The sequence below is a fragment of the Rhinolophus hipposideros genome, assembly GCF_964194185.1.
Source record: "Rhinolophus hipposideros genome assembly, chromosome: 14".
Classification (NCBI taxonomy): domain Eukaryota; kingdom Metazoa; phylum Chordata; class Mammalia; order Chiroptera; family Rhinolophidae; genus Rhinolophus; species Rhinolophus hipposideros.
In genome coordinates, this window is record NC_138060.1 from 40798363 (window position 1) to 40810913 (window position 12551).

Consider the following 12551-nt stretch of genomic DNA (forward strand, 5'->3'; position numbering starts at 1 on the left):
CACCAGTACAACACTTGTTGGGTTTCAATTTTCATTAAAAACTTCTGGGATAATTCCAGTTTTAGGTTTTTATAAAAATGAGCTGAATAGGAATCAACTAGCAAGAGGGTAAAACACTAATCCTTGTTCCTTGTGTTCACTCTTTTCCTTTCAAGTAAAGAACCCAAAGACCCTGACCAGCTTTACAGCACGCTCAAGAGCATCCTCCAGCAGGTGAAGGTGGGTGTTTTCTTTTCATTCACCTCATGCAAATATATTGAAATGATTTCCCACATGGAATTTCCATATTAGAGACCTTACTTTTTTCTTTACCCAAGAGCCATCAAAGCGCTTGGCCCTTCATGGAACCCGTGAAGAGAACAGAAGCTCCGGGATATTATGAAGTTATAAGGTTCCCCATGGGTAATGCCATTAACCTTTTCTAAGTATAGATTTAAAACTCTGTGGATGGCGGTGTGGGGGGACAAATGGTTGCTGAGGTTGATTCGTACTCTGCTGTAGTAGGGTAGGGTGTGTATGATGGGCAGTGGGATTCCATGTACCCGTGGAGGGCAGTGCTGTCAGAGCAGGGTGACAAAGGGAAAGTGGGTGGCTGTGTTCATGAGTAGCATTTTGCAGCTGTCTTTGGGAGCTTCTACACCAACAACACGAGATGCAGAAAGCCCAGCGGGGGACTGCAGAAAGCACTAGACAAGAACACTGGCTCTTTGGACATGATCTTGCTTATGTTCTTCCTGTTGGGTTGCAAATGGAAAAACATCACGTTGTCCTTTTGATATAGTTTGAGTCTGTCTGAGAATTTTTGAAGGCAGTATAGAAGAAGTTAGATAAGGCTGCTTAACTGCTCTACTTTCAGGGGAAATCGTAGTTAATGCAGTCCTGGATTTTTCATGCTCGTGGATACTATTACTGTCACTCCTTATTCCTATTTTGAGCTTTGTCCCAAATCCAAAATCAAACAACGAAAAAGTGCCTTTAGAAATGTAGATTTATGGAACTTGCTGCTGTGCCTGCACTATATTAAAATGAATGATTAATTGAATCAATTGAGAATCCCCAAATTAAACAAATTTGGCATGGTGCTGATGACAGACAGCTAGCTGAGGTGTTTTCTTTTCAATCGGTTGTGTGACCATTTTTTTTTTTTTTTGGAGAGAGCCTGGGTCTTCTGTCCCTTTTCTACCTGTCATCTATTCCTGTTACTAAGAAAGGATTAAAATGTAGCAGGAAGAATGAAAGGGAGCCATTAGCTCCCTGATAAGTTATTTTTAGATGTTTTCTTTGGCATTCATTTTCACACAGATGTTTTATACAGTCATCATTATGATACCAGTAGTCGGTACTCCTTAACCTGGACACACATCCATATGCTTTTCTTCCCCTTTTGTCTCTGCCTTGCTTCTCTGTATTCCATTACATGAAGACCGAACTGAGAGTTGACAGAGTCTAGAGTTCTGAATGGAAGGGTGATTTGGGAATCAGTATTTCCCGTGATATAAAACGTATGTCGAAACCCTTTATGTCCATTTCCAAACTTAACTGACCTTTGCATTCTCATTTCCTGGACCATATCAACTACTTTTGTGAAACCCTCCTGGGAAAGTTGTATGTGTTTGGGGAGAATGATTCTCTTCCCGCCCCTATCTCCTGCACTCTGAAGACCTGCGTTGGTAGGTGTAGCGGCCCCTGTCAGTCATAGCCTACTCACAGCCTGCTTTCTGGATGTCATTTGCGTGGTGCCATCTGAGAAGAGTGTGAGCCTCTCCAGTTGGATACCACTTGTGTGTATAGCTGAGTGCCACACACACAAAATCTGAGGTGTGTACCTGACAAAGTTGATTAAAACAGGAAACGATGCTCTTTAGTGGAGCTAAAAAGATTTTGTTGAGATGCCTTTAGATGCTGGGTGAAACATGTAGTCTTGCCCTTAAGATGGTCATGTGTCTGAGGACAAGATTGACAAATCCGTAATTTGACTTTCCTCATGGCCTTCTTGGCTTTTTCCAAAAACATTTCTTTTCTTTTCCCCTGTGCCCTAAAAAAACTCTTCCAAGTGAATGAGATGTAACCTGTTTTATTGAGGAACATTGTCTGAGCAGTCTGGCCTAAACGTGTCTTCTTACAACGCATGGATTGCTAGGCAGGTTTTTCCGATTTATCCAGAATTCCAAAGTGGGTGTGGGGGGAAGGAAAATAAAATAACTCAATGGTATCTCCATATTTGGTATCACTGATGTTTAATCATCTTTTTCAACCCATGTCATTTGGTCAATTGAAAGAAGTAAGAAGGCTAGAGGAAGAAAGATATTGTCTATCACTTTAGACTAGAAAGGAAATATGCAAAATTGGTTGTAATTAATCAGAAAGGTCCAAACACTTCTATGATTCTTCTTTCGTTTCTGATGTATTTTAGGCTCTCCCGATTTCTTCTTACCCTTTCCCATCTAAAAAAGGGTTTGAAAAGCTTTCGGATAAACTTCTTTGTGTCAAGTTTCATTCTCTCCCCCACCTTTACTTTTCTTTTTTGGGTAACATGTCTCTTTGTTCCAAAATTTTAAAAATATTTTATGTGGTACCATATATTAAGTTGTAGGCATTTAGGTAGAAGGAAGGTAGACATCTGATTTTACCTCGAGAAGCACAATTTCATTGCTCTTTCTTCATTAAATGAGAGGACATCTTCATCTGTTCAGTCACACTTAGGTGAGACACTTACTGGGGTCTTTTTTGAGCCTTTGTGTATCTTAACACTTGACAATTTTTCTGTCCCTCCAAACTATTTCAGTTCGAGAAGAAAGTTGACAGTTGAACTCCCAGATGTGATGATGTACCTCTTAACTGAGCTGGCTTTAGTCAAAGGAAATAGGCAGAAGCAGATATTTTCCATTTTTTGTTTGGTGGCTTGTGGGAGGTTAGGCTTTTGATGCAAATGAAGTTCTTCCCATTTTGAGGTGTTGCACATAAATTTATTTATCTTATTAAATGATAACTCCAATGTATTTAGTTATAAATTTCCTTCCCTCTGGAAAATTTGCTAATATAGTGGGAATTTGGGCTATTGATATTCAAAACTATTTTTTTAGTAATTTTGACTTATTTTTCATGCATAGTTAATATAATTTTTAATTATAGAATCAGACTTAAGAGACAACTAGGGACCTATAAATAGACAATGTTAATAAGTTAATGTTAATAAGTAGAAGATGTGAGCATCTTTTAATCTGCATGGAATTCTTTAAATTAATCCTGAGACTGAAAATTAAAGAAGCCCCATTGTATTCTTATATGTTTATATGAAACACTTTTCATTTGTAAAAATAATACAGTTTAATGCAAGTAGATGTATTGGGAAACTATTCTTTTTACAATAGTCTCACAAGGCTTATTTGCTTTAGAAAGTAGATTATTAAGTAAAATTTGTCATTCTTATGTCATTGATGCATGATGAAACTATAATCATTTGAACCATTTTACCTGCAAGGTCACTGTTGTATTTGCAGATGTATTCCTGATCAGTTTCTCTAGTTCTGTCTCTACAACAATACCAAGACAGCTGTGACTTTAATGAAACTAATAGTTTGACTGTTTTGATTTAAGTAATGAAATGATTCAGTACAAAGGTTTCATGTGCTCTCCTTATGTAGAATGAGCCTCTTCATTCACAATTCCAAATGAATAGCTAACAGTACTTAGTTTATCACACTTAGGTATCACTGCTAATCTACTTAGCTTCTTGTGCTGAATAGGGGATTCGGCCAGATGACTAATAATGGTCCCCTCAATGTTAAAATGCTGTGACTTTATACAAGAAACACTCACAAAAGAAAGAACGTAAGATTTAAGGACTGTTTTCCCTGATCATATGAATTTTTCTTAAAGGCACTGGGATAGTAAAAATGTAATCAAATCGATGACACAGATTTCTTTTCCAGTCTCACTTTTGTTAGCTAATGTGTAAAAGGAGTCAAAGATCGCTAATATTTCTTTTTTCCTGTGCAGATCTGAAAACCATGAGCGAACGCCTCAAGAATAGGTACTACGTGTCTAAGAAATTGTTCATGGCTGACTTACAGCGAGTCTTTACCAATTGCAAAGAGTACAACCCCCCTGAGAGTGAATACTACAAATGTGCCAATATCCTGGAGAAATTCTTCTTCAGTAAAATTAAGGAAGCTGGATTAATTGACAAGTGATTTTTCCCCCCTCTGCTTCTTAGAAACTCATCAAGCAGTGTGCCTAAAGCAAGGTGGTTTAGTTTTACAAAAAATTGGACAAAATGTGTTGAAGATATTTGTAAATGTAATAATTAGCACTTTTGAAAAACAAAAACCTCCTCTTAGCTTTTCAGATATGTATTTAAATTAAAGTCATAGAACATTTTTTATTTTATGAAATAGGTTTTAATCTATTTACTATTCACGTAAATTTTCTATGGCATGAATATTAACTGAATAGTCAATAATAGATGATCAGAGGTTTCCTCAAAACCTGTACATGAGGAAATCGCACATAGTACCAAGATTTGGGGGAATCCAGAAAATTTCAGACCGTGAATGTTTCCATTTTTCCTAATGGAATGTGAGAGTTTATTTTTATTTTTTTCTGAAGGACTTTAAGGAAGGAATACATGATAAAAAGCCCGTAAAAGGTGAAATATGTGATGTCTGAAGTCTCATTTAGACTTTTTATATATATATTTTAAAAACACTCATCTAGATGAGGTGCTTTGAGCAGTTCTGAAAAAAATGCAGTTCCAGAAAAGCAACTGCTTCAATTCCTAAGGAAGAAATTCTAAATAATGCAAACTTTTTTTTTATAAGCCTCTGGGTTTTGATAATTCTGTCTACCTACAACAAACTTGTGAGTACTCAACCACTATTTTAATAATTATTTTCTCAACACAAATGTGGAATGTTTTATTTGACTTTGCTTATGCAGGCCATAAGTTCCAGAAGGCAATTTCCTGGGCCACAAAGGCATAAATTTGAAAACACTTGAAACTGAATCAACATACTTTAATAGGAAAAGAGGTATATTCTATATATGTATCAAATATTGTGAACCCTTGTTCTAATAAATAAGGATTTTTTTTTCCTTTTCTATGATACACACCACCTCACTCATAATGTATATGTGGATATTTTTCCTTTTGCCTCTCTAGATTATGTATATTCATTATCTAAGGTGAATTAAATTACCAGCAAGATCTGCTGTCAGTATTTTCACACCAACATTGGTTTATAGACCCAGGGTAATATCCCACTAAAATCCATCCTACAATCTTATTAACCTGTTGTAGGATTCCAGTTTAGTGCTTGGATTCATTTCTTGATTAACACTACATAGAAAAGTGGGACATCTGCCATCCCAACTCTGGGAGAACCAACTAATATAAAACAAATGAAGGCCACCTTGATGGTCTTGACACTAATTTTTATGATACAAATTTATAAACTGATTTTTGTAAAGGACTAGCTTTTAAAAGTGTATTTAACTTGATGTTTTCTATCAGCATAAGTGAATTAAGATGATCATTTAATAGTCATTAAAAACAGTTGCCAGAGATAATCTGCATGAAGGAAAAAGAACCTGCAAATGGCTATTAAGTTGGAAGTATTGTTTTTAATATGTAAGAGATATTCAGAATGCTCACACTGAAAAATGCCTCAACTTTTTTAAGTATAAGAAACCACCTTGAGTGGCATCTAGATTTCTAATGAAGAATGATGATACAGTTTGGATTAAGTACCGTGTTTCCCCCAAAATAAGACCTAGCTGGATAATCAGCTTTCATGTATCTTTTGGAGCAAACATTAATATAAGAACCGATCTTATTTTACTATAAGACCGGGTCTTATATAACATAAGACCCGGTCTTATATTAATGTTTGCTCCAAAAGACACTTTACAGCTGATTTTCCGGCTAGGTCTTATTTTGGGGGAAACATGGTATCTCAGACTGGTTTTAAACAGTGCTTTGTACTGGATCTGCCGAAGCATCTGTCCAGCTTGGTATCCTGTGAAAGTTTGTTATTTCCTGGGTAGACATTCTTATAGAGTATTGTCTTTAAAGTCAGATTGTCTCTTCTATATTGAAAGCATTTTTATGTTTTCTAATTTAAAAATTAATATTTTCTTATAGATATTGTGCAATAAAGCTGAAGTAGGATGTGTGGTTTTTGCAAATGCTTTAACAGCTGATAAAATTTTACATTTGTAAAATTAATATATTGTACTGGTACAAAATAGTTTTAAATTATATTTTGAAAAGCTCTCAACCTGGTGGTGTGTTTTCTTCTTCTAGAAGTTTGATTTTAACAGGGAAAATGTATGATCTGTTTGATGACCATCGATTATATCTTTAACTCTTAGTTCTTAAGCAATTTGTTGAAGATGTTTAGAATTGTTGCATTTGTAGGAAGTTTCATAAAAATCCACAGCGCCTCAGTGAGTGGTTTTCAAGAGGAAAGACACTGTACCTGTGTCTGTTGAGTTGTCCATTGCATCTTGCCACTGTCACTCAGTAAACAAAGAAAAAAAATACACCTAAAGAAGTGTTAATTGGTTTAGAAATTAAAAGTGTTTCTCCCCGCCCCCTCCAGTTTTTCTACTTTGTATCTGTGAAACAGATGAATGTCCTGTACGAAAGTCCTTAGGTTCGGTTGATGTCAGCTGTGTTAGAGTTGAATAGAGTGCACACTTGGTTCATAGTAAGTTTGTGATCAAGCTCTAATTCAAATCTTGTTTTCCGCAGACCGCTGTTAAGTGTGCCAGCACTGCTGTTCTTTAGCACACTCACATACTTGTGCAGTTGTAGCTCTGTGTACAGCTCAGCACCTCTCCTATATAGTTTTTAATATTTTACAAAGATAAGTTGCCAGCTTTTAAGACTTAAATCTTATTACTGGAAATGAAATGTAAACCATGTGACAAGGTAATGTGAATTCAGAGGTAAGAGATTCATATGAGGTTGGGTGAAGGTCGATGATGTGTTGTGGGAATCAGGTTGGAGAGGGTCGTGAAACACGGTGGTAAGGAGCCTGGGCTTTAATAACAGGCTCACAAAAGCTACTGTAGGTAAAAAACGATCAAAGGTACCTACATTTTCATGGTGAGATGAGACATTGAACAAGTAATTACAACTGTTAAAAGTGTTACAGTGGAAGGTGGAGCTTATAGTGGTGGCATCAAGGGTGGCTTCATCAATATACAAGTTAAATTAAAAAGATACTTGTCATACATATGTAGCTTTAAGAAGTTTCCTAGGCACTCCCTGGTTCCCTTCTCGAATCTCACAAAAGTCACCGTCACAGGGTCCAGTCGATAGGGAAATTCTGGAACTTCCATTGGTATAGTGCTAAGAGACCATAAAAAGGAAAGCACAGTCTGGTAAGTGGCAGCTTAGGGAAAGCTTCCCAGAGGAAATGACTTTTGAGCTAGTGCTGAAAGATGAATGGGTATTGACTAAGGCACAGTTTGGAGAAAGGAAGGCAGGGACAGTACGGGCTGAGAAATCCCTGAAGCAGTAAAGAATCATAAAATTGAGAGAACCAATAGGACAGAAGTGGTAGAGCAAAGAGGAATGGTGTGAAATGGTATAGTGCCATAATAGGCCATATTGAGAATACTGGATTTTATTTTAAGGGAAATAGGAAATGGCTGGTAAACATGATCAAATTTTGTGTCCTGTGAAGGATGAGCTCACAAAAAATTAGGAAACAGAGCAAACAAATCATAATCAAAAGTCCGCAGACCCAACAAGTACCAAGTTTAGATGCCTAATGTGAGAAAACACCAATACTCCAAAAGAAAAGAAGTGCTTATAATTGTTAAAAACAACAAAACATTAAGTGACAGGTTAAATAGGCTATGATACAGCCAAGGATAGAATGAGCGACCTGGAATATAGAACTGATGGAATGAAACAAAGAACATAGGCAAAGAAATAGGAAAAAGGAATTAGGAGACAGGATTGGCTACAAACAATGTGAATTCCATGAGGACAGAATATTTGTTTTGCTCACTAAGGTATCCCAAATGCTTAGAACAGTGCCTGGCACAGTTGGTGCTGAATAGTAGTTAAGTCAAAGTCCAATAATGTTAGAAGTTGTATAGGGAGAAAATGGGAAAGGCAATGCTTAACAAACTAAGAACTTTTTTTACAATCAATAGAAGACGTGGATATTTATAGTCAATGAATCCCAAGGAGAATACTGACTTCCACTTCTGCCCATGAAGGCATAACTACTATAGTGCTTGTCACCCATTATAAGTGGGAAAATTGGACTCAGTATTAATATATTAATAAACTCTTTTCAAATATATGGCGATGGAAAGAGAACTGACTCTGGGTGGTGAACACACAATGGGATTTATAGATGATGTAATACAGAATTGTACACCTGAAATCTATGTAATTTTACTAACAAATGTCACCCCAATAAATTAAAAATTAAAATAAAAACAAAAACAAAAACAACAACAAAAAAATAAACTCTTTCCAGAAATTGGACAATAGGTCTTACAGAGCTCTGATCCCAGAAAGAAGGGAAAATAACAGAGTAAGCCATATGTTCCTCCTATATTTCTTTCTAAGACAGTTTCAGAATTGAGGCCCAAGGAGGAGGAATCCAAACAGAGTCCAGTACTACTGAGTTGAGGAGATATTGACGTTTCGAGGAAGCTAGAATTGGCTAGTAGAGTAATGGAAAAGGAGCCATGCAGAGAAAGCGCTCCAGAATTCTGCTTCGGGTTCTCTGAGTCTTAGTTGAAGACTAATCTGCACATCTGTAGGCTGACACGTCATAAAGCTCGGGAAAGAACAGCGGCAGGGTAAAGAATAATCGCAGGGAAGGGTAAGCTGAACGACTCGCAGAGCTTGTACAGGGCGGGCAGTCATTTGTGCACCCAGCCCCCAGCAGCTAGAGTGGACAGACCTGTTTGACATACGTGGGACATTCAGTGGAGACCTTCGCTGTGTCCTATCTTAGTACTGGGGCTAAAGGAGCCCTCACGTAAAAGCTACCCTAGACCTGCTTCCAAAAGCCTGAAACCAAGCCTAAAAAGGATTAAGCTGATGTCCAAGTAACTTAATCGCTTGACCAAAGCTCAAAACTCTTTAAAGGAATACAACAAAATGTTAAATTCTCAATGTACAGTATCCAGTAAAAAGTTACAAAATAATGTGACGCAGGAAAGATACATAACTAAAAGAAAAATTGACCAATAAAAACTGATCCAGATATGAAAGATGATGGAATTAAACAGTCAAGGATATTAAAGCTTTATTTATTTGAAAGCATTATAATTATTTTTAATTTTTGGGGAGAATATTGGGGAACAGTGTGTTTTTCCAGGGCCCATGAACTCCAAGTTGTCCTGCAATCTAGTTGTGGAGGGCACAGCTCACAGGCCCATGTGGGAATCGAACTGGCAACCCTGTTATTAAGAGCTCACGCTATAACCAACTGAGCCATCTGGTCGCCCCTAAAACACTTTATAAACATTAGTATGCTCAAGGATTTAAAGAAAATATGAGTAGAATGAAGAGGAAAATAGAAGATATGTATAAAAAGAACCAAATGCAGTTTCCAGAGGTGAAAATTTACTGGATGGGATCCATAGATTTGACAAAGCAGAAGAAAATGTAAGTAAAATTGAAGATATGGCAATAGAAGCTATCCAAAATGAAGCACAGAGGGAAAAGACTGAAAGTCACAAGTGAAATTAGAAAACGTTTTGAATTAAATGAAAGTGAAAACAACATATTAATATTTGTAGGATGCAGCCAGTACAGTGTTTAAGAGGAAAATTATACCATTAAAATACTCATATTAAAATAAGAGAGGTCTCAATTCAGCCTATATTTACTAAAGCCAGAAAAAAATTACAAGAAAACTATTAAACCAATAATCCTCACATAGATGTGAAAACCTTTACCAAATTAATTAGCAAATGGAATTCAGCAATATATAAAAAAGAATAATTATGATCAACTGTGATTTATCTCATTAACTCAACGATGCTTTAACATTGGAAATCCATTAATGTAACTAATGATATAAACAAAATAAAGGAGAAGAAACAAGTTCACCTCAATAGATACATGTAAAGCATTTGACAAAATTCAACACCCATTTATGATTTATGGAAAAAAACTTGCAGCAAACAAATAATCCAATGAAACTTTCTCAATATGATAAGTGTTATCAGTAGAAATCTACAGCCAGCATCATAGTAATGCTGAGATACCATGTACTCCCAAGGTTGAGACTAGGGCAAAGATATCTACTCTCATCATTCTCAACATGACAGCAGAGGTTACAGTTGGTGCAATAAGGCAAGGAAAGGCATACAATTAAGACAGAAGTGAACTGTATTTATAGACCATAAGATCATGGACATAAAAATATTCTAAGGAATCTACAAAAGTACTAGAACTAGTGAGTGAATTTACTAAGATCTATGTATGAAAATCAATTGCATTTCTATAAACTAGAAGGAAATGAGTGAAAATGAGTTTTAAAAATACATTTATAGTAAGTCAATATTAAATACTTAGGATATATTAATAAAATGAGCAAAAATTAGACTGACAAAACTTCTCAACAGCAAAATAAAGACCATAAGAATATTAAATGCTGGGGGTATTCAACAATCTAGTGAGGGCAAAATTTAATTTCTGGAAAAAACCCCGAGAATTTGTCATCAAAAGGACATAAAAGGTTTACTTCAGAAACTTGGACTTTGGAAAAGTTAAGTATACAAGGTAAGCCATTTAAGGATGCTCACTTAAAAAAAGACAGCTCTATCAATCTAGCGGTACACAGGAAAACAAAATGTCAAAGTAGATAGCACAAAATATGTGATAGAAATAAATTATAGCACTTACACAATAAATGTAAATGGATTGAATTTACTAGATAAAGATGACAATTCAGTTTGGACTAAAAAAACCAAAATTTAATATGCTTCTTAAAGAGATACATCTAAAACATAACATAGGAAGAAGGCTTAAAGAAATGAAAAAGAAAAATGATATACCATGTTTCCCCAAAAATAAGACCTAGCCAGACAATCAACTCTAATGCATCTTTCGGAGCAAAAATTAATATAAGACCTGGTCATATTTTACTATAAGACAAGGATTTTACTATAAGACTGGGTCTTAATATGGTCTTACATTAATCATTGCTCCCAAAAACGCATTAGAGCTGATTGTCCGGCTAATAACTAAATGCAGGTAAATATTAACTACATATAAGTTGCCTTACCTATATCAGACTTTAAGATATAATAGAAAACCATTATAAGGGAAAAATGGAGTGAATACAATAGTGACAAAAGCAACAATTCACTAGGAAATAAAATTGACAAATCGAAAAATTAATGTATTATTATACTTTTAGTAAATAAGAGAACCAGACAAAATTGGTAAAGATAAAAATTTGAAAATTGTAACATTGCAGTCAATTAGAGGATTTATATTTTTCTCAAGTACAAATGCAAGTACAACTAGGCAATAAAGTTTAACATAACTACAGATAGTATAGGTTTGAAAAATATTTTTAAATATTATAAATAACTCAAGCCATTATATAAAAGATGAAATATAAAATTCCTGAGAAAAAGGTAAATAGAATCAAGAAGAATTAGAGAACCTGTTAGACTTATAATTATTAAAAAACTAAGACAAAAATTTCCCCACAAAAGCACATGGTAAATGGTTTTAATGGCAAGTGCTACCACACCTTCTATAGGTAAAATTTGTTCCATAGAGCAAAAAGAGAAAATATTTTCAACTTATTTTTGAGGCTATTCTTGCTACCCAAAATATAAGATGTATATGGGATAGGATATAGGCAAATTTTACTTAGGAGATAGAGGATACTAATATTTAAAACTCCCAAACATTGACATTATAAACAAGGAATAAAGAAAGAAAAGGTAGAAACTGAGGAAAGAGTTTTAATCCACATAAATAAAGACAAGGAATAGTATTTAGGATATATAAAGAACCCACAGTATTTAGTAAGAAAAAGACATTCTAATAGAAAAGTGGGCGAAAGATATAACAAGCAATTCACAGAAGGAATGAGAATGACCAATAAACACTTGAATTCTTACAAGCAATTAATACAATAAAATCGTGTAAGTAATTAAAAGAAAGAAACCATTTCATAATCATTGGCTTGGCTAATTTTAATGTTCAGTAACACCAAGTGACAGTATGTGGGGAAACTGGAAACATGAATTGCTGTTAGAGTAATATATTCCTTGTTGTGAGGAGAAATGGTACAACCACTTTAGAGAGCCACTCCACTCCTAGGTATCAACTTCATGGAAATTTACATGTGTACAAGGGCTGATTTATAATAACGAAAAAGTAGAAGCAAATTATCTCCCAAAAGAATAAGTGATTTATTTACATAACATAATACTGTACAACAAAGAAAATAGCCTACATCTGCCAAAATGGAAAAATCTCAAAAACAGTGTTGCATTAAAAGTCAGTTGCAAAGAGACATAATAACATTCACATTAAATGTTAA

At 35.1% G+C, this 12551-nt stretch overlaps 1 protein-coding gene across 1 annotated transcript in view; it reads left to right on the forward strand.

Annotated features, from left to right (window-relative positions):
- KAT2B (lysine acetyltransferase 2B) overlaps window positions 1-6278 on the forward strand; it is a 92281-nt gene extending 86003 nt beyond the window's left edge. The window contains exons 16-18 of the mRNA XM_081071513.1: window positions 156-219; window positions 318-402; window positions 4000-6278. Coding sequence (XP_080927639.1) covers window positions 156-219; window positions 318-402; window positions 4000-4193 — 343 coding nt within the window. The 3' untranslated portion in view covers window positions 4194-6278. The remainder of the gene's footprint in view (window positions 1-155; window positions 220-317; window positions 403-3999) is intronic.
- Window positions 6279-12551: the final 6273 nt, after the last annotated feature.